Source organism: Anticarsia gemmatalis, chromosome 28 (genome assembly GCF_050436995.1).
Source record: "Anticarsia gemmatalis isolate Benzon Research Colony breed Stoneville strain chromosome 28, ilAntGemm2 primary, whole genome shotgun sequence".
NCBI lineage: Eukaryota > Metazoa > Arthropoda > Insecta > Lepidoptera > Erebidae > Anticarsia > Anticarsia gemmatalis.
In genome coordinates, this window is record NC_134772.1 from 2,459,382 (window position 1) to 2,482,817 (window position 23,436).

The following is a 23,436-nucleotide window of genomic DNA, read 5'->3' on the forward strand; positions in this document are numbered from 1 at the left end:
CTCACTTCATACATATGGTTAGTTCCTCCTTGATATTTGGTGATGATGAGATCCTGTTCATCTTCAGCTAGCTGTTCTATGCGCCGGAGTATGAACGCGTGGGTCCGTTTATCATTCATACCTGAAGAACAAAAATATTATAGTTTATATTACTAATGCTCCATCAGGCTATGTTAAATCTGAAGGTGTAAGCAGAGATGTTTAATATACGCCCAAGTTTCATTATTCATAATATTTTATTATGTAATATTTAATTCCCATGTAATAAAAGGCTCCCCCTTTTACTATACATATACCGGGCAAATTGTTTGTTAAATTTTCACGCAAATACTACCAAATGCATTTAAACAAAAATGCATTATATTATATGAAGTGTATGTAAAGTGGGCTCCCCGAGAACTATTTTGGCAGTACATTAATAATAATAATAATAAAACTCTTTATTGTACACAGTGTATCAGTAAAATATAGGAGTAGATAAAAACTATAATCTAAGGCTGGATACAATTCCTATGCACAATCGGCGGCCTTATCGCACAAGGCAATCTCTTACAGGCAACCATGGGATGGAAAGAGATGTTTACCAGAAAAGAGGTAGTACTGCGTACAAGTCACGTTAACCTAAATGTGTGAGTTATGTAAAATAAAGAATAAATACAAATCGTATACATATAAAAAAAAAATAAAAAAAATAGAATAGAATAGACATCATCTATAAATAAATAACCACATATGTAAATAATACATAGAATATATATGTATATATATTGTTAGAGGAAGAAAAAGAAATGCCATATGTATTAGAGGAAGTAAAAGTGACGTTGGTCACGTGACCGAGTCCATAAAAGGGCTGCGAGCTCATTCTGAGCTCTCTTTTCCATAGGATTCACTAGCTAAGGGGTACCTCTGCCCGTTTGAATGGTCACGCTGTATTTTTCTCATTATTCATTAAATTTCATTTGTCTGTAATTGATTTTTGAAGTGATTCTGTTTGTATGTGTAAAGAGCTTGTTAATTTGCTAAAGATTGTGACTTATAGTAAAACTGTTCTATGTGTTTAGTATTTTCTTTTATTTGCTTCCACTTCTGGTTATCCTAAAATCAGAAGTGGGATACACCATACGCCTTCTATTCCGCTCTGACCATTGAATACGGCAGTTTGACATTTCTTTTGACATTTTCGTTTATGAGATTTTACAAAAGCGTATTTTATTGTTATAAATACGGATTACGTGAGTTATTGAGCTACATGTAAGTATCGTGTACTTCAGTGAGATCTGGTGAGTGTTCCAAACTTATTCTTGTGCACAACATCGCTATTGAAGCTAATTGTCCTAAACTTTCGCTTGCTTGGTTTATAAAGAAAAATGTTGTAAATATGCCCAATAGCGGTTGTGAAAGCAGGAGCCGCCCTGGAAGACTCGAGTTGCGTTGTCATTGGCGTGATTTACGCTCTGGAAATGGCGAGTTCTGTTTTAGAAGTCGCGATACGTGTTGCGGCTGTCATAATTCAATGGCAGACCATATGTTTCTCTAATCCACCTACTAATTCAACAAATTTAACATGTTCTAGATCGTTTGTCGATGTCTATGATGGTTGAGGAACAACAGCGTACGCCTTGCGAGCCGATGGCTGCCAATGTGTCACATGCAACTCATCGCTGCAATCAACGCGGCTGCGGCAGCGCGCGTGCATGACGCAAGCACGGTTGGGTGTGATGCGGTGCTTCTTCAGGTTCATGAAAACGGACTCAAGCGAGTGGTTGGCTATTTTAGTAAGCGAATTTAGGGAGCGGTGTCTTGATACCATTCGTGTGAGCTCGAGACTCTAGCAGCTGTTAAGATCTTGCAGCACTACAGACATTATTTAGGCTGTATTCTCTTCAAAGTGGTTACTGACTGTAAAGCACTTAAGTTCACGCAACAGAAAAATAAATCTATTGCTACGTGTTGCCGGATAGTGGATGTATTTACATGATTTTAACTCTACCCTGGAGTACCGTAAGGACATGAATGTCACGTGCAAACTATTTTAGTCGTAATCCAGTTAATGTTTAGTCTTCTTAGAATCTTCCACGATGAACATGGACTTTAGAGGTGTGCGTTCGCGCAGCGGAATGTTGTTGAATTTAAAGATATTAATTATGCAGATATTTAGTGTATGACGTCGTATAATTGTGTATGGTAAAAAAAAAATTGTGTACGCAGCCATTGTGGAGAAATTCACCAAAAACTGATTCCGCTGGGCGAACGTTGTCCTGGCGGAACTTATTTTAATCCATAGACTTTAGAAGAAAAGAGGTGTGTCCAAAAATTAGTGTGTATTTGTGTGTAATTGTGTATGTATGAATAAAATGAGTGCATGCATAAACTTCGGAGAAATTCAAGTTTCCGCTACGCGAACGTTTGGCCATTAGCTAGTTTTCATATAAAGCGCTTACATAGAGAGCTGTAGATTTTTACATACGTTGTTTTGAATTTGTTTATATTTGTTTAAAAAACAGATTTAGAAAAAATCGTAGGGCTTAAAAGATAAAAATATAAACGTAAAATACACTTAATAGGCCTTAGTTCTTAAAGTATGCACTTTGGGGTCTAGATTTTCACGTTTATACAAACCTTGTAAGCATCTGAAACATGTTGCCAAGTATCAATGGTGTGCGTTCGCGCAGCGGAATGTTGTTGAATTTAAAGATATTAATTATGCAGATATTTAGTGTATGACGTCGTATAATTGTGTATGGTAAAAAAAAAATTGTGTACGCAGCCATTGTGGAGAAATTCACCAAAAACTGATTCCGCTGGGCGAACGTTGTCCTGGCGGAACTTATTTTAATCCATAGACTTTAGAAGAAAAGAGGTGTGTCCAAAAATTAGTGTGTATTTGTGTGTAATTGTGTATGTATGAATAAAATGAGTGCATGCATAAACTTCGGAGAAATTCAAGTTTCCGCTACGCGAACGTTTGGCCATTAGCTAGTTTTCATATAAAGCGCTTACATAGAGAGCTGTAGATTTTTACATACGTTGTTTTGAATTTGTTTATATTTGTTTAAAAAACAGATTTAGAAAAAATCGTAGGGCTTAAAAGATAAAAATATAAACGTAAAATACACTTAATAGGTCTTAGTTCTTAAAGTATGCACTTTGGGGTCTAGATTTTCACGTTTATACAAACCTTGTAAGTATCTGAAACATGTTGCCAAGTATCAATGATGTTCCGTTAGTAATTAAAGAGTTAAAGGACAATTTTACCATGAATAGATCACTGTTTACAAAACAGTCAAATATCACGACGTTCTAAAGGAATTGCATGGTAAAATGTATGCCAAAAATTAGTTTATTCATTCAACTATTCACATGCAAAATTTCATGTCATTAAATTTAGTAATTCAAGAAATCAATTAAAATACTGACGAAGCATCGAAAACCTACATAACCCGACCAAGTTCGGATAGCTACAAAAAAGCGTCCATGCAATATATTTAGGTAACATCCCAAAATTTACCGTATAATACCGGTATTGAATTGGTATAGGTGATAACACAGTTGTTGTTTCGATATAATTTAAAGGTCATTTATTTTTGTACACCAAATTGTTGTTCAATTGTTCTGATTTTTCAGCTCCAGAATTGACTGGAATAATTCCGGAGTTCCGATAGGTATTCACATTTTTTAAAAGTTAATATTTTGATTTAATTATATTCTTGTGAACGCACGTAATTTAACGTCTGTGGAATATTCCACAAACTGCTAGTCGAACAGGACGCGCGCGGCTTCCCGCGTACTTCCATCCTTGAAGAAAAGAGAGGGCAATAATATGTAATATACTTAATAAAAAATTTTTTTGTACACGGATATTTAAATAGAAAAGTACTTGTTAATTGAAGATTTGTTTTTATCGTAGATAGTTGGGTTATTATTAAAAAAATATTTTTAATTCAAGAAATGCAATTGTTTTATTTTTTCCTAACGCTTGTGTACGGAACTGTACCATATTAGTAAATACTATATTGGAAGGTTAAGAACGTCTCTTAGATATATGGCTGGGCCGCTTTTTTGTAGCTATCCGAACTTGGTCGGGTTATGTAGGTTTTCGATGCTTCGTCAGTATTTTAATTGATTTCTTTAATTACTAAATTTAATGACATGAAATTTTGCATGTGAATAGTTGAATGAATAAACTAATTTTTGGCATACATTTTACCATGCAATTCCTTTAGAACGTCGTGATATTTGACTGTTTTGTAAACAGTGATCTATTCATGGTAAAATTGTCCTTTAACTCTTTAATTACTAACGGAACATCATTGATACTTGGCAACATGTTTCAGATACTTACAAGGTTTGTATAAACGTGAAAATCTAGACCCCAAAGTGCATACTTTAAGAACTAAGACCTATTAAGTGTATTTTACGTTTATATTTTTATCTTTTAAGCCCTACGATTTTTTCTAAATCTGTTTTTTAAACAAATATAAACAAATTCAAAACAACGTATGTAAAAATCTACAGCTCTCTATGTAAGCGCTTTATATGAAAACTAGCTAATGGCCAAACGTTCGCGTAGCGGAAACTTGAATTTCTCCGAAGTTTATGCAAGCACTCATTTTATTCATACATACACAATTACACACAAATACACACTAATTTTTGGACACACCTCTTTTCTTCTAAAGTCTATGGATTAAAATAAGTTCCGCCAGGACAACGTTCGCCCAGCGGAATCAGTTTTTGGTGAATTTCTCCACAATGGCTGCGTACACAATTTTTTTTTTACCATACACAATTATACGACGTCATACACTAAATATCTGCATAATTAATATCTTTAAATTCAACAACATTCCGCTGCGCGAACGCACACGTATCAATGATGTTCCGTTAGTAATTAAAGAGTTAAAGGACAATTTTACCATGAATAGATCACTGTTTACAAAACAGTCAAATATCACGACGTTCTAAAGAAATTGCATGGTAAAATGTATGCCAAAAATTAGTTTATTCATTCAACTATTCACATGCAAAATTTCATGTCATTAAATTTAGTAATTAAAGAAATCAATTAAAATACTGACGAAGCATCGAAAACCTACATAACCCGACCAAGCTCGGATAGCTACAAAAAAGCGGCCCAGCCATATATCTAAGAGACGTTCTTAACCTTCCAATATAGTATTTACTAATATGGTACAGTTCCGTACACAAGCGTTAGGAAAAATAAAACAATTGCATTTCTTGAATTAAAAATATTTTTTTAATAATAACCCAACTATCTACGATAAAAACAAATCTTCAATTAACAAGTACTTTTCTATTTAAATATCCGTGTACAAAAAAATTTTTTATTAAGTATATTACATATTATTGCCCTCTCTTTTCTTCAAGGATGGAAGTACCGTTTCAAGCGGGAAGCCGCGCGCGTCCTGTTCGACTAGCAGTTTGTGGAATATTCCACAGACGTTAAATTACGTGCGTTCACAAGAATATAATTAAATCAAAATATTAACTTTTAAAAAATGTGAATACCTATCGGAACTCCGGAATTATTCCAGTCAATTCTGGAGCTGAAAAATCAGAACAATTGAACAACAATTTGGTGTACAAAAATGAATGACCTTTAAATTATATCGAAACAACAATTGTGTTATCACCTATACCAATTCAATACCTGTATTATACGGTAAATTTTGGGATGTTACCTAAATATATTGCATGGACGCTTTTTTGTAGCTATCCGAACTTGGTCGGGTTATGTAGGTTTTCGATGCTTCGTCAGTATTTTAATTGATTTCTTTAATTACTAAATTTAATGACATGAAATTTTGCATGTGAATAGTTGAATGAATAAACTAATTTTTGGCATACATTTTACCATGCAATTTCTTTAGAACGTCGTGATATTTGACTGTTTTGTAAACAGTGATCTATTCATGGTAAAATTGTCCTTTAACTCTTTAATTACTAACGGAACATCATTGATACTTGGCAACATGTTTCAGATGCTTACAAGGTTTGTATAAACGTGAAAATCTAGACCCCAAAGTGCATACTTTAAGAACTAAGGCCTATTAAGTGTATTTTACGTTTATATTTTTATCTTTTAAGCCCTACGATTTTTTCTAAATCTGTTTTTTAAACAAATATAAACAAATTCAAAACAACGTATGTAAAAATCTACAGCTCTCTATGTAAGCGCTTTATATGAAAACTAGCTAATGGCCAAACGTTCGCGTAGCGGAAACTTGAATTTCTCCGAAGTTTATGCATGCACTCATTTTATTCATACATACACAATTACACACAAATACACACTAATTTTTGGACACACCTCTTTTCTTCTAAAGTCTATGGATTAAAATAAGTTCCGCCAGGACAACGTTCGCCCAGCGGAATCAGTTTTTGGTGAATTTCTCCACAATGGCTGCGTACACAATTTTTTTTTTACCATACACAATTATACGACGTCATACACTAAATATCTGCATAATTAATATCTTTAAATTCAACAACATTCCGCTGCGCGAACGCACACACTTTAGAGATTGTTAGAAATAATTTTTGATTCCCTTGCTTAAGATCATTTGTGCAGAAATACACAAATCATTGTCTTATTTGTTAAACGCATAGAAAGGTACCGAGTGCTCCACAACAACCAATACACTCTTGGTATAAACCTTATGCCTCTTAGACATACATAGTTCATGCAGATGTATTAGTTCCTCTACCTCAATCAAATGGTTATGTTCTGATTGTAATAGATGCTTTTTAGGGTTCTATATCCAAAGGGTAAAACGGGACCCTATTGCAAAGCCTGCGCTGTCTATTTGTCTCCAGGCAGTATCTCGTAATTAGATCAGTAGTATTTGTGTGAAAGAGTAACAAACATGCATACATACGTTCATACGTACATGCATACATACACGCATTCTCACAAACTTTCGCGTTTATAATGTTAGTAGGATGGTGGTATGGAACCCTCCTTGCGCGATTCTGACTTGTATATAGCCGGTTTTTAAAAAATATTATTCGCTGTGTCCTGTGCTTGGTCAAGGCACTAATGAGTTAAAGCGACTCTTTACAATTGTTGTTTCTTTATTCGGTACACCGGAATTAATAGTAAGACTGTGGTAGAATGTTTCAGAGTTCAGTGTTTTCGAAATTTGTATCAGAGTTAGGTAACGATTCATATGTCATTATACCGGAGATGCATCATTCAAACAGGCAGGTAGAACGTTGTCGTTGAACGTTACTGAACGTGATCGTAAACATTGTAATTATCGTCGAGATGAATGGGCAGACATGTTGATCCTTAGTTACTGCGACGATAGTAAGGAACCCTACAGCAATATCACATGACGCGACGGGCTCCATACCCGGCCTGTCGTGGGACGAGGGGCGGACGAGCCTTCTGTGCGATGGAGATCAACGCGGTTCGTTATGAGGTTTTGTTGACAAAAGACTTGAGCTAGCTGTCCACGGTCCATGATGAACGTTGGCTATGGATTGAGTTATTAGTGTTTAAGAAATAGGGCAGTATGTGTCATCGTTGGCCTGTGTTCATCTATTGCAGATGATTCAGGTGGCGTCAGATAGAGGAATGAATTAGTAATGAGGGAACATCTTCGTTCGTGACTTAAAAGATCTATGCGGGAGTGACAACCGAGGTCGACGGTGGGTTGGAGGCACATAAATGTCATAGTGTCCGTTTATGTGCTAACTTGTTGAGCCAGGTGCTGTCGTGAGTAGTGACGCCGTCAGCTAGTGTCCTTTTCCATGCATCACGTTCCTTAGCTTGGCTCTTCCAGGTCAAGTGATCAATGCCAAATGATGCCATGTCGCGCTTGGCGCTGTCCCTAAAACGTAATATGGTTAATATGAGACGGCCGACAGGTCTTTTAGCGTCAGCTATTTCACCGAGCGATAAGTTTTCGCCGTTTAAATAGATGGTAGGCTTTGTGGTAACGCCTTGTGCCATCACGACAGTCTTTTTTTGCGTTGATAGACATAGAGAAAATTTGGCATGCATTTGAAAATTTGTCCACAATGTTCTGTAGTTCTTCTGGTGTGGAAGAGGCAAACGCTGCATCATCAGCAAGAGAGTGTCAACAACTGTATGTGTATAGTAGCAGTTTTAACTGTCTCTGTGGCGCAGTGGCTATGGTCGCCACGCCGCTATCATTGTGACGAGAGATTGTGAGTTCAATCCCCACGCAGAACAATTATTTGTGCTTTGCACGATTAGTGGTTTTGAGTCCAGTTATACTTTGTGACCGTTGTTTGAATGATTGCAAAAATCCCCGTGACACAAGAGTAATTCTTAATGCGGGAATTGTCTTTTAAAAAAGAACTCAGTAGGATAACTAGTCCATCGCGTTCATATCCATCACGGACGGACGCGGACCAGCTCGCGCACGACATTCCATGGGAAGGGTCTTGTCCGTGGTAGCGCAGATCGTCTGTGGCTGTGCGCCGGTATCCGTCGCGAGGCAGTAACTTCAAAGATGTGGTGCGACGGGATCCGAGTGTGTCTCATATTATGATAAGATTTTCCGAACCCTTCTCCATGATCCCACTGGAAGGATCACAGAACAGAGAATGTTATCTACTGTGATCAAACAAGGTTTCGTTTTACTTTTGTTGGAACGCATAATAATTTAGTAATTGTTAATTGTTATTACAGCCGCAGTTGCTGCGACGATATGTACTTTCATTTTGGAATGAAGATGTACACAGGCCAACGCGTACCGTTGAAAGAGCCCTGTCTGTGTGCGTTGCCGTCCGTGGTCGTCGGCTGTGAGTGATCCAGAGAACCACGTACCGTGGCAATCCAGCGTAAGAAAGATGGGTGTCGGTGTGGCGACTGTCCTTGCGGCACCGTGTGGGCCGTGCGCCCCCTGCGGTCCTTGCAGGCCTTCTGGACCGTGCTGCCTGTATGGCCCAGGCGGTCGATGCAAACCGAGGTGGAGTGGCTAATTGCGGTTATGCGGCTTTGTCTTTGTTCGGAAGTTGTGTGAGTGTCGTCACTGTACACGATGATAGCCTGATTGAGCGGCTGATCGACGCTATACTTTTTGGTCAACACCACAGATGATAAAAGTCATGTTTTATCTGGTAAAGAGTCAATGCCATTTTCCTGCTTGTGTATTATTTTCTGGTAACGGAGGTAATGTAAGGTATGGTAAGGTATGAGGTATTCTGGTAATGATGGTAAATAATTATGGCTACAGCTTAGTTTGATACCTACTGTGTTACGAGTAGGATTTCATCATCTATAGAATGACTGCGCCAAGGTTTGTTTGATCTACAGATCGTTTGCCGACCAGTGAGCGCAACTGGCTCGCCTCGTGATGACTGGAGTGACAACGTGTTTGTCTTGCATTGGTGGTTGCGAGTGGCTGGCCGAAGCGGTTTCCCGGATGACACGGCATGTTGGCGTTTGGCTGCTGTCTACGTCTGCTGTTGTTGTGTGAAGCGAACGTGCCTCTGTCTATATCTTCCCTCGGTATGATGACCTGAGGTGGTAACCAGTGGTTGGTGTTGGTGAGAAATATGCGAGTGGCCTCTATTTCTCACACCGGAGATAGCGAACGCAGTGCTTCTTCTCTGTGGTTTGTTTTGACTTTATAGACTTTGTGTGTGACTTTATTGACTTTATTATGTATGACTTTATGACTTTGTATATGACTTTGTGTTTGGCTTTGTGTTTGGCTTTGTGTTTGGCTTTGTGTGGCTTTGTGTGGCTTTGTGTTTGGCTTTGTGTACGGCTTTGTGTACGGCTTTGTGTACGACTTTGTGTACGACTGTGTACGACTTTGTGTACGACTTTGTGTACGACTTTATTGTGTATAACTATATGTCTAAAACAAAATAGATTTTGTCTTCATTGTTTTACAACTGGTGTTATGTTCTCAGATGATGTCAAGGTGACCTGAAATCAACGTCTGGGCTAGCTGCCACGTACGAGAGATTGACTAGGCCTATGTTTAGCACCTCCGTAGCTGCGAAGCCCCTGCGGAGCCCCTGCGGAGCCCCTGCGGAGCCCCTGCGGAGCCCCTGCGGAGCCCCTGCGGAGCCCCTGCGGAGCCCCTGCGGTGCCCCTGCGGAATCTAAGAGGAGTCCGAGAACGTCCTCCTGTCAGGAGAGGCCGTGTTAGAGGAAGAAAAAGAAATGCCATATGTATTAGAGGAAGTAAAAGTGACGTTGGTCACGTGACCGAGTCCATAAAAGGGCTGCGAGCTCATTCTGAGCTCTCTTTTCCATAGGATTCACTAGCTAAGGGGTACCTCTGCCCGTTTGAATGGTCACGCTGTATTTTTCTCATTATTCATTAAATTTCATTTGTCTGTAATTGATTTTTGAAGTGATTCTGTTTGTATGTGTAAAGAGCTTGTTAATTTGCTAAAGATTGTGACTTATAGTAAAACTGTTCTATGTGTTTAGTATTTTCTTTTATTTGCTTCCACTTCTGGTTATCCTAAAAATATATAAATAAATAAATATATAAATATATATATTTTTAAATATACATGTAATTATATTCATACAGAAATAGCAAGAGGAGTTTAGACAGTCATGGGAAAGTAAAGAACTTAGGTTAGTGAAAGCAAAGAGTGAGAAGTATTCAAGTAAAATCGTTTTGCAGTGATAAGTAGTGCTCCTTCACCCGATTTTTAAAAATTGGCAAGCTCTGTGCTCGCCTAATGGGTAACGGTAGCGCATTCCACAACCGCACAGCTTGCACAGTAAATGATTTGTCTGCGAATTTAGTGGAATGCACAGGCATCTTAAGTCTTAAATTCTCTGATGATCGTAAAAACCTTGAATGTGTGTCATGTAAGAAAACAAAACGTTGTTTGAGATAGAAGGGAGACAAAGGATTAAACAAGATATTGTACAGAAGATAGAGAATGTGAGCATTCCGGCGTGAACGTATTGGTAACCACTTGAGCTTGTTTCGATACTCTGAGACGTGATCATATTTGCGTAATCCAAATATGAACCTGATAAAGAAATTTTGAAGGCGCTCAAGCTTGTTTAGTTGGTCCTCGGTTAGATCGGGATAGCTGACATCGGCATAATCATAACATTTTAAATGTCAACAGTATATTTTAAATGTCAAACTCTCGATATCCGATGGTATCGGCTTCATTGAACTACAGTTTTATTAAATAGGCTAAACATTATTATATAGCGTTCATTTGTGTTCTAATCGCTGTTTTGAAACTAGTTATCGCATCGTAGCCGTATAGCGGCTAAAAGTAATTATGAAAATTTGTCTGTCTGTTTGTCTGTTACGCTTTCAAGGCTAAACCGCTAAACATAATTTGATGAAATTAAGCATAGTAATAATTAAACATAAGCTTCTTTTTATTTGAAAAAAACATAGTTAGCGGTAGTTCTTCTATTCGATAGCGTTTTTTTGTATGAGTTTTAACTTCTAACGCTATTGAATAGATAAACTACCGCTAAATGTACCTCAGAAAACGGGTGTTAGTGCCTTAAATAGTAAATGAAAGTACGAACCATCAATATCATGACATAGTCGATGGTACCACAGCATGGGACAATGTTCACATGTCATGTTCGGCGACTTCTCTCGCGTTTTCTTTAATAATTCTGCGTGCGCTACGAAGGCTTGTCTGATTGCTGAAAAAAAAATGTTGAATACATTTAAAAACCAGTGATAGCCGAGTATTTTAAGTTGGCACCTCCTACGCAAGTGGTCGCAGGTTCGAATCCGAGGCAACACACCAATGACTTTTCGAAGTTACGTGTGTATTAAAAATTATTGTCACTTACTCTAACGGTGAAGGAAAACATCGTGAGGAAACCTTGCATGCCTAAAATTTGTTTAATACATCTATTGAGGGCATACAAAGTCCCCAACCCGCACTTGGCCAGCGTGGTGGACTCAAGGCCTAACCCCTCCCTCATTACGGGAGGAGACCCTTGCCCAGCAGTGGGACAGCAATGGGTTAAATTTTACTTCTTTTTTATAAGTCTACCAACCATTAATAACCTCCTGAGCCACAGAATCACTCTCGCACTTGAACACATAGCACGCGTATCCATCGTTAGTGTCTCGGCACACGAAGCCGAAGTGTTCTGTGTTGAGGCGGCCCAGCACGCAGGACGCCACGTCCTTGAACGCTCGGTGGAGTAGGATCTGCTTGCGGTCCGGACTTATTAGACGGAGTTCTGAACGACCGACCTGGGAAATAGAGAATGATCATAACTTTTAAACTCTCGCGTTGCATGTTTAATGTATAATAGAATACGGGAATTAACGCGAACACGCATTTTACCTTAAAAGAGAATAGAGAATGATATTATAAAATAAAAATACTCTCAATAAAAACACAGATCATATCGGTGATGTCTTTGAAAAAGTACTTGTGGCGGCTGTCCTGTATGACAAAATTTTTGAGTGTGAATGAAGTAACTAAGGGTCGTAGCAAGTGACCTCATTAAAATTGGATTTGCCTCTGCCCTCATAGGAAAAAGATGCGTTTTTAATAAAAATTATACTCAATTTCATTGAAACCAGTCAACTGTATAGGAATTTGTGTAAAACCGCAGTGGTTCGTTTACAATATACAGAAAAGCCAACCATAACCCATAACCCAAAAATTAAATAACCCATAATTCCATACCCCGGCGGAACCGATGCACGGGGATTTACAATCTCAACTTTTAAAACCTGAAGGTTGGAAGTAACTTCTACTGCAGCCTTACGAAAAAATCGTGGCTTCTATATTTTTATCAAAATCCATTTACCTTAGTGCACCTAAAAATAGTACAAAAAGCAGTAAAAGAAACGTACCTGAAACAGCATAGTCCTATTCTGTTCCCCAATCAACTGCGCAATCGGGGTCTTATGCGTAATAGTCCCAATCGAAGCCGACCTATCCCTCAAAAACGGCTTATTATCAACCCTTCTCTCATTACCAATCGGCTTCCTTGCAATCTCTTGGAAATTCATCGGGGCTGGACTGCCTTGTCTCTTTTCAACAACCGTTTCAACATTTTTTGTCCCTTTCTCACAATATTCTGTAATATTGGAAGCTGTTTCTGATATAACGGAATATATATCTTTATCTTCTTCGGTGACTGTATCTAAGTTGTTTTTAGGGACGTTTAGAATTAAAACATTCGGTTCTAAAGGGGTAGGGGTTGGTTTTTTCAATTGTGTTTCTACCCTCTCTTTGGTGAACATGTCGAATTCTTCATCTATTTTCTTAGGGTCTTTAGTTAGCAGTTCTGCGCTATTCCAAGCCTTATCCGGCTCTAAGGGAGTAGTGCTTGGTGTTAGAATCTTTTTACTAAACGTCTCTTTTGAATCCCGAGTCTCTTGTTCTAGGTTTTCTTTTGAATCGTTGCTGTAGACTTCGGTCTGGAAAAGAATAGAAATTGTTTGACTTTTGACCAAAACAATATGCTTGGTATGACAATTATTGCACTATATATTGTCATTAATACAATTACCAGACTAAATGGCTACGCATCTATATTATGTCTCCGTGTTTTATACGGCACGTAAAAGTCGGTCCTGGTTATTGTCAATAAGATAACAGTCGTTAAGCCACGTCAAAGGCCTTCGGGCGCACAGTGTCGCGTGCCTTTATCAAAAACCAGATTTTCTATTTTTCTAATGGGTAAATTTTTAATATAGCAATACAATCTTTACTAAATTCCTTAACGAATGTGGGTAGTTGTAATTTTGTAAAATAAATATAGAAGAAATGGTGAGTATTCAAAGCTCATGTTATTATTGATGCGCTAAAATCAGTAGCGTACACGAGTAAATTCATAGCTATATTTACAAGTGATAAACAGTATTTATTACTGCAAAAATAACTTTAAATTATCATATAACAGTTGTAATTGCTATATAATCATATAAAACTAAGTGAAATGTCCGACATTGGTAAGTTATTGAACATATTACTATTAATGGAAAATTATAAGTATGTTGAAAGTTTGACGAGAGTTTAAAAAAATATACATCAAAATACATTTTTAATTTTTTTATATGAGTAAGATAAATTATTGAACTTTATATTTGAAAACTGTCAACGTGCTCTTTCTTGCGATTTACGAGATATTTGGTTTTAGGTTCAACTACCCGTCAAATCAAAAATTCTGAATGCTTCGAAAAATGGCTTTCAGCGAAGCCCCAGGATGGATAAGGTCTTTTGAATTCTTGCTTCACGTTGCGTATAGATTACCTCTTAAGTGTTGGCAAGTCCGAGGTGAAGCACAAAAGACAATATTCAATGATAACAAGCACAGAATCCAACAGGAATTTAAGCAAAAGATGGGTCTTATAGTTGATAAGCCCAAACCTGGCTTTGGATCAACAAACGATGGCAACACTGCTAGGACGTTTTTCAAAAACAGTGCAGTGTCTAGTGAAATAACCGGCATTGATCAGAGTCTAATTGGAAAATTTTATACCATCAACAGACTGATTTCTAGTGGATTAAAAATTAATATGGATAAATACAGAGGACTTTTAAAGGAGACGAATGATTTGTATTTAAGTTTATACTCGTGGTATAGTATACCAACATCTATACATAAGGTACTTATACATTCGCCTGAACTGATGAAGTCTGTCTGAAGTTTACTTTGCCGATTGGTCAGCTCTCTGAAGATGTTCTAGAAGGAAGGCATAAAGATGCAGGAAATTACAGAGAATCGCATACTCGCAAAACATCTAGATCACATACTAATAAAGATTTAATAACCATCTTGTTGTTAACTTCTGATCCATTGATTTCAACAATAAGATCTAGAAATAAACAAAAAAAAGATATAATAGACCCATTTTAAATGAATATTTTAACCTGGAGTAAATTATTTTGATTAAAATCTATTATCTATTATTTACTTGTGCTTACGTACCCATTTTGTACATAAAACAACAACAAAAAAAATTGTATACCGAAAATCCGATTTATGATAAAACGTTCTATGGAGTCGCGACACTGTGGGGCGGCTTGAACAACTTTGAGACTAGGTTGACCACTAACCAAGCAGATAGTATTTTACATTACCTGTGACTTACCCCCGGTTTGTGAGGTACATTTAGCGGTAGTTTATCTATACAATAGTGTCAAAACTCATATAAAAAGACGCTATTGAATAGATAAACTACCGCTAAATGTACCTCAGAAACCGCGGGTTAGTCTATCAGATAAGTTATCCAACACATATCTATAAGCCGTTAAACTGGTATTTTTACTTACCCCAGTGGAAGACAACAAGCTGTGTCGTCGCTGTTTCAGCGCTTTTTCAGCTTCATGTTGAGCGAACTTATTGAGAGCATCGTCGATCAAAGACTCAGGGACTTTCCGCTGAGATATACGCACTTTGCCTATGTACAGGACCTGGAAATATGATGGGTTGAGTTAGATGAATGCTTTCTATATTAAAAAGCTGGGAATAGCACGTTAGCTGGTTATTTTAGTCTGATAACTTGGAAGAGAGTCTTGTATGCAAGATAATGACTGATAGGCAACGTAATCCAATTGGAGATACCGCGTCCTGGCCAGTTTATAGTGGTTTTTAGTCGGTATGCCCAAATTTAAAGCCGGAACGGGAGAGCCCGACAGACCCCCGCTACCTCCCTGGAGCGGGATGTGCAGTAATGCATTTTCCTGACGAAAAAAACGGCATCGTACAGCCGAAAATACTGAGAGTAGAAAGTTGTAAATTGGTAAGAAGAATCCTTAGAAAGTGTAGAGGAGCACTAACAGAGGATTTTTGAAAATTCTCCCCCGATGGGATGGAATTCAATAAGGGCGATCCCGTGGGACAAAAACTAGTTCTTTAATAATCTAGATAAATTCCCCTCCGAAGTTGTGAAATTCCACGCGGGTGAACCTGCGGTCGGAAGCTAGTTCTTTAATAATCTAGATAAATCGTGCATGCCAAGACTCCCTACTAAGTTGATGGACTTAGGGTATAGGTGAGGCCAAACCACTTGAACAATCACACTAGAATCTGAGGTCACTTGGAAAGAAGTACAGGGTGCGACGGCGAAGACTCTCCCTCTCCTCTCCCCCTACCTCTCCTCTTACAGTCCCATATGGTGGGGTCAGCCTTCCAGTACTTTCTCCTCCACTTCGCTCTGTCCTGGCGTTTTAAGCACTATATCCCTAGACAATGTCTAGGGCTATAGTGCTTAAAACGCCTGATTTGTTAATCAGTTAACTGAATACCCTCTATACTGAGTCTACATTCCTTTGCTCTCTGCTACAGGAATTTGTGTTCAAGTTGTTTAGCAGCACCTGTGTATGAGTCTCATCTCATAATGAAAGGCTAAGCTGGCAAAGTGCGTTGGGGTCTTTGCAAGCATTCAAGAACTCTTCAAAAACTCAGGCATGCAAGATTTTCTTAAAATATTTTCATTCGCCGTTGCAGCAAGCAAGCTTATTTTTGAAAAGGCACTGGTTGCGGACACTTGCGTGATGTTTCATGACCCACATCGCACAAATAATTGTTCTATGTGGGAAGCGAACCCACGACGTAATGGTTGGTGTGGCGAACACCTAAACTACTGTGCCATGAAGGTCATGTTATTTTAAATTAGGCCACGTCTCATCAAGCCTCTGAATTTAGTATCAAAACAGTGCCATACAAAAGCTTTTAGTGTGTTACTAGCTGACCCGCGCAACTTCGCTTGCGTCACATAAGATAGAATTGGTAAAAATTTTCCCCGATTTTGTAACATTTTTTATTGCTACTCTGCTTCTATTGGTGGTAGAGTGATGATATATAACCTATAGCCTTCCTCGATAAATGGAATATCTAACACTGAAAGATTTTTTCAAATCGGACTAGTAGTTCCTGAGATTAGCGCGTTCAAACAAACAAACTCTTCAGCTTTATAATATTAGTAAGTATAGATTTATTCAGAAAAACGGTAGCCAAGTCAAAATGCTCTTGCATTACAACAATAAATCATATTTTGGAAATAGAAAGTATATTTACCTCAAAGAAATGTGAGTCGGAAGCCGCGAGGTCCACGCAGAGGGAAGTGAGAGCTGATGCATTACTGCTGCTGCGAAACAACTGAGATTGGTTTTCACTCGCCCTGTAAAATAACAGAAATATAGGTTTAACAATGTCATGAACAGATATACATTCAAGCTAGGTTTAAAGCTCGGCTTGGTTAGCGTCAAGGGGGTTGAAGAACTTTGTCGTAAGGCTAAAAACTTCTTATTTATAATGTAATTTTTACGAAGGAAATAGAGACAAAGTTTTGCAATAAAAGCTGTCGGAAATATCTCTTGTGACTTCACCTGTCGCATACACTAAATTGTTAAGGGACGATAGGCAGTCGTTTCGTGTATTCAACTATATACGGTGAGACTGTAAGCCGACTCCAAAATAATTGGAAGATGGACTAGGCTAATGAATATGTAAGTTAGGGGGTTTATAAACTGAGCTCTTTCTTGCTTTCAATTATATTTTTGGAACACAGTAACTAGTCTGTTTCTGTGTCCCACTACTAAGGAAAGGATTGCCAGTCCCCTCACGTTCCCTCCCAGGAACGCGTCCCAGTCATCCCGCCATCTCCGTTAGGGCCTTTCCCGTCGCCGCCGACCATCTTGTGGCAATTAAGCGCATGTTTCAGGGTGTAAAGTCGAAAAATAATATTTCTAAATAAAACTTACAAGTTAGAATTACAGTTTCCTGGCAGACACACAGCAGGGCTGCTCCAAGGGAGATGTTCAGAGCTGTTCTGCTGCTGGAAGCCCACGTTCCTGGTGACGGCACCGTTCAGCAGCGAGCTGGATGAAGACCGAGGGCTGGGCGCCCCCGGGGACGGCTCACGCATTTGGGTGAAGAGATCTGTTACCTGGAGCAAAGAGATTGAGGAGTTAGTGACTTGATAGTTTGGTTGTCTTATGCCCAGTTTCTGAGGCACATTTAGCAGTAGTTTATCTATTCAAACTGTCATGTTTATATAAGTTTAAAAGTTATTGAATAGATAAACTACCACTAAATGTGCCTCAGAAACCGGGGGTTATTTATATTGTAAATACGAAAGTTTGAGATGTATGCTTGTTACTCTCGCATGCAAATATAGTGGTACAGATTTTTATAAATTGGTAAAAAGTTTTTATTACTTTGGAACTTTTTAACCCCAGGAAATCTTTTCAGGCTGTGGAGGTCGCGGGCAGAAGCGAATACGCAATTTTGTTAAAACTAACTGACTGACCTGCTCCCGCTCGCATGTAGTATGGGCAAACCCTAAGTTTTTTTAAGAAACGTACCTATATTCGACTCCATGCAAAATTTCATAAATATCTGTTCAGTGGTTTAGCCGAGAAAACTTGAGAGACTGAAATGCTTCGTAAATATAACATTGAATGACTCAATCCCTTCAAATTTACTATTCTTTGATTTAATGTTGTTGTCAATAAAATAACAGTCGTTAAGCCACGTCAAAGGCCGTACGGGCGGCTTGGACCACTTTGACACTAGGTTGACCACTAACCATACGACGAGTGAATGAATGCGCACAAAATACACCAGACATATTGTTATTACCTAGGTACATATCCACGTGACCTACAATGGTACATTATTGATTGTGCACTCAGTAAACTACAGCTAATTGTGAAGCAATTACATTTCATTGACAATGCCATATATAGCTGCTAGTCGCATTCGTTGTATAATTACGTGCAGTTACTCGTGACGACTTCAACAAGAAAAACTGTTTTTCCAGACTGGACTGCAAGTTTGGCGCAGCGGTTAATGTGTAACCTCGCCGCAATAACCATTGAGCCGCGCGTTAGAATCCCATCTGGGACAAATATTAGTTCGGGGAAAAAGTCTTTTAGCATTATAGTATGTTTGAACTTCTAATAAAATCTTTTCTCTACACAAAAACCTCGATATTTGGTACCTCACGAGCTCACTGAAAGAAACCTAATGTATCGTGTACTCATCTGTGATTCTTGAAGCCAAAGAGATTTTATTACAAGTTCATACATACGAAAAGACTTTTTCTCCGACCTAATATTTGTGTGATGGGCACGAGTATCCTGTTCTGTAGCGCGATTCTCTACAGTCGGTACTGTCGAGTATCGAGAGTTTGACATTTTAAATGTACTGCCAAAATAGGTTTACGAAGCCCGCTAGAGGCGCTGATCAGATTTTAGGCGGATATATTTCAAAGACTTCTATCTTCTGGTATAACAGGCATGATAATATATCTATACTAATATTATAAAGCCGATGAGTTTGTTTGTTTGTTTGAACGCGCTAATCTCAGGAACTACGGGTACGATTTGAAAAATTCTTTCAGTGTTAGATAGTCCACTTATCGGGAAAGGCTTTATATCATCACGCTATGACCAAAAGGAGCAGAGTACCCGTAAAAAATGTTACAAAAACGGGGTAAAATTTCACCCATTTTCTCTTATTGGACGCAAGCGAAGTTGCGCGGGTCAGCTAGTAATAATATAACAGGCGTGATATTATGTAAATAACAATTACCCTTAGTAACAAATCATGACATTAATACTACACAATGATTATGTCCGTATGTATGTTATTATCATCTACAAAACAAGTGAACAATTGAAGGTAATAAGTTAATTGAAGTTCATTACTGTATACGTCAATGATTGTTTACGGACGCAGGAAGAGGTTTCGAGGGCGTTGGTTCGATTCCTGTTTGGTGAAAGTGTCAATTCGTGTTAAAAGTTCCTTTTAATTTTTTACTAGCTGAGCTGCGCGGATTTACTCATATAAAAATTTGGTAAAATAAAATGCGATACATTTGTGGAACATAACACATAAATCAATATAGTATTAGATTAGCTTCTTGAAAAAAATCTTGTCTAGATAATACATACAACTAAAATAAGGTAAGTTTGTTATTTCTTAAATAATCTTCTATATATATATATATATATATATAAAATGAATTGCTGTTCGTTAGTCTCGCTAAAACTCGTGAACGGCTGGACCGATTTCGCTAATTTTGGTCTTGAATTATTTGTGGAAGTCCAGAGAAGGTGTAAGAGGTGAAAAAATTTGAAAATGGGCGGTATTAAAAAAAAAACAAGAAAGCGTGAGCGGAGTTGCGCGGGACAGCTAGTATTTAATAAATTATTACAGACAGAAACAACACGTCAAATATTCTAATATATAAATCAGAGAAGTAAAGGTACTTTGCGCGACCCGGGAATCGAATCCGAGCCCTCATGATCAGCAGTCAGAATGTATGTATTGTCTTTGACATAACGTAAGCCATATAACCATAGCTTAAGCGAACGCAGTCGCGGGCTAGAACTAGTATAATATAGAAGGTAAAAATAACAGATCTATTAAAATCACTTGAATAAATGTCGTCCATTAATTGACCATGTAAATTGTTATGTATGTATTATGTATGTATGTATGTATGTTTCCTCTACGGGTCAAGGTCACATTTGGTTACATTAACCTAACGTAAACAACTCATTACTTCCTTTGAATAGGGCTGGCACGCGATAGACATAGGGAAGAATCATGAGAATAAAAAATACGCTTATTTCGCAATTTTAAACGAATATTATTTGTGTGGTATGCTTTAGTGATTCTGTGGTCTGGGTGATAGTGCATACGACTGCTGATCACGAGGTCTCCCGTTTGGTTCCTGAGCTCACCAACATGCTATTAAGCGCGATATACAATTGTACGAAATACTGATAAATAAATTGGTAAAAATACTTGTTTCTACAATATCGAAAATATTTTATTGCCTTTGTGGTCTGGATAACGTCCATACGACTGCTGGTCACGTGTTTGGTTTCTAGATTTTGCAACGTGCTATTTCTATATGGACTTTTCTTTTTCTATAATGAGTTTTTTTTTACCTCTACTTATACTTTAAGGTAGAACAGGCATGAAGTTACAAACACATAAAATTATCTACAAAAATTTTGGTAACAATTGTACAAAAATGTAGCTCTTGCCAACCCTAACTAAAACAATACAAATTGATCAACCTTGACTGTAAACAATTTACGCTTTGGGTCAACAGATGGCGTTGTTTCATTGGACAACGATTCCCGATATATTATATCTAATGATTTGCGTCATGAAACCAATCAAAATAGCGCTTATAGCCAGTTGGAGGCACTAGTAAATGGTTTGCAAGGTTAAGCGATGCCTAACGCGGTTAATTATTAGATGGGTGACCACTATTATTTGAAATTTCAGTGATATGTTTATTAAGGCCTTTCATATTTCCCTTTCCAGCACGATTTTGAGAGAAAGCGTGCTGTGCCTGGGACGATATAGGACAAAGACGAGAAAAAGAAAAATTATAATGTGAATCTCAAACCTAATAAAAACTGGAGTCGGCTTTCAGTCTCACCGGATGCAGCAGAACACCAGTATTTTACATAGAGCGACTGTCTATCGGACCTCCACAACCCAGTAACCTGGGTTATAAACACGATACCTTTCGGTAAGACTGGTCGTGAGACTTTCAAGTTTTTGACTACTGGTAACGACTGTCAAAGATCTTCGAAAATGAAGTTCGAGACCCACAATTTATCGTTCCTTCCGAGACCCGAAGGAATTCGGTATGCATAATATGGTCACCCATCCAATAACTTAGCGACGACGAACCCCTTGAAAAAGTTGTCCAAACTATGACGTCATCAATAAAGACTGAATTCTATGTATTTGTATGTATACAGATGTATTGTATTTAAATTATTACCAAACAATAGTTTTCCTCACGAATACTGCTAATAATAATTAGGTTAAATTTCTGTGTTGTGACGGTCGGGGCCATATGTATTACACATTATATATGTACTTACAGATTTATAAGGAAAACTTCGCAGCGTGACTTTGTCTGCGTTTAAAAGAATTTTATAACCAACTAGCTGACCCGTGCAACTTCGCTTCCATCACATAAGACAGAATGGGTCAAAACTTTCCCCGTTTTTGTAACATTTCTTATTGCTACTCTGTTTCTATTGGTTGTAGCGTAATGATATATAGCCTATAGCCTTCCTCGATAAATGGACTATCTAACACTGAAAAATTTTTTTAAATCGCACCAGTAGTTCCTGAGATTAGCGTGTACAAACAAACAAACAAACTTTTCAGCTTTATAATATTAGTATAGATTTATATGTCAAGCTATCCTGACTGAGGTCTGATTTCGGATGGGCTTTTAATATGATCAACTTTAAGTGCCTTAATATAGCCACAAGTTGCTAAAAATGTACTAGGATAATGCTGGTGACGGAATGGATAAACGCCGGCGTCGTTGTTTAGTCTTCATCACCCACAAACCTTTCTTAAATTCTTTTTTTTATTTTACTTCCCTGTCCCAATTTGCGACTATATCCAAAGACACAAAGTTATTTGGCGCTAAACTATCCCACTTGTCTTACGCAATCGAGATGTTTTCTAAATCACAACAAAACTAAGCAATTCTATTTAAAGCTGCATGCATCGTTCACATGCAATAAACATCTATTCATTATTACAACTAGTAATTTAAGACGTATGTATGTACATATTACCAATCACGAATTATATACCACGACTGTCTTTAACTTTAGGGTTTACAACAAGATCAACCGTTGGCGCGGTCATTCTATAGATTAGTGACCGCATAGTGGTATTTGAACTGGACGTCTCCGTGCTTCGGAGGGCACGTAAAAAGTCGGTCCCTGTTGTCGTCTACTAAGATAACAGTCGTTAAGCCATGTCAAAGGCCTTTCGGGCGGCTTGAACAACTTTGACACTAGGTTGACCACTAACCATACGATAAGAAAAAGAAGGGTTCACAAGCATCAAATTTTTGCGAATAGGTCACTTTTCATCGAGTTCCTCCGTGTTTCGGAAGGCATATTAAATTGTTCCCGGTTATCATTTTCAAAGATCTTTGACAGTCGTTAAGAGTAGTCAGAAGCTTGAAAGTCTGACAACCAGTCTTACCCAAGAATATCGTGTTATAACCCAGGTAACTGGGATGTGGAAGTCCGACACAGAGTACAACCAGACCCGAAACACCTATTTGTTGATCGCACAAATAATTAAGGGAACAAACCCACAACCATTAGACGCAGTGGTAGCGGCGTGGCGACCTTAACCACTGCGCCACGGAGACAGTCTCTTTAAATACGTCTTTGCATAATTTATCCACGGTTTCTGAGAACATTTCACGGTAGTTTATCTATTCAATAGCATTTTTTTATATCAGTTTTAACGCTATTGAATAGATAAACTACCGCTAAATGTACCTTAGAAACCGGGGATTAATCGTGGTTTCGCTGTGAACTCGTAACTTACAGACAGACTTTTGCATATAAATATTAATGGGATAGGATTATAGGAAAAAATATATTGTAGTTTCTTATCAACCCTAGTAACTGAAGTAAATATTATGCAATTATG

General features: G+C 37.9%; 2 protein-coding genes across 5 annotated transcripts in view; one reads left to right on the forward strand and one right to left on the reverse strand.

The window, feature by feature from the left end:
- LOC142984784 (uncharacterized) overlaps positions 1-23,436 on the forward strand; it is a 391,275-nt gene that overhangs the window by 350,012 nt on the left and 17,827 nt on the right. The gene's annotated exons all lie outside the window — the stretch shown is intronic.
- The window catches only part of plx (PTB_TBC1D1_like and TBC domain-containing protein plx), a 67,818-nt gene that overhangs the window by 12,411 nt on the left and 31,971 nt on the right, over positions 1-23,436 (reverse strand). For 3 of the 4 annotated variants that reach the window (XM_076132594.1, XM_076132596.1, XM_076132595.1), the window contains 7 exons: positions 17,688-17,872; positions 17,002-17,104; positions 15,255-15,395; positions 12,827-13,396; positions 12,013-12,214; positions 11,527-11,649; positions 6-121 (listed from right to left, as the gene is read on the reverse strand). In XM_076132594.1, the coding sequence (XP_075988709.1) occupies positions 6-121; positions 11,527-11,649; positions 12,013-12,214; positions 12,827-13,396; positions 15,255-15,395; positions 17,002-17,104; positions 17,688-17,872 (1,440 nt within the window). Of the gene's footprint in view, positions 1-5; positions 122-11,526; positions 11,650-12,012; positions 12,215-12,826; positions 13,397-15,254; positions 15,396-17,001; positions 17,105-17,687; positions 17,873-18,290; positions 18,504-23,436 lie in introns of those variants that run through there. The other variant, XM_076132597.1, reaches the window with a different exon arrangement.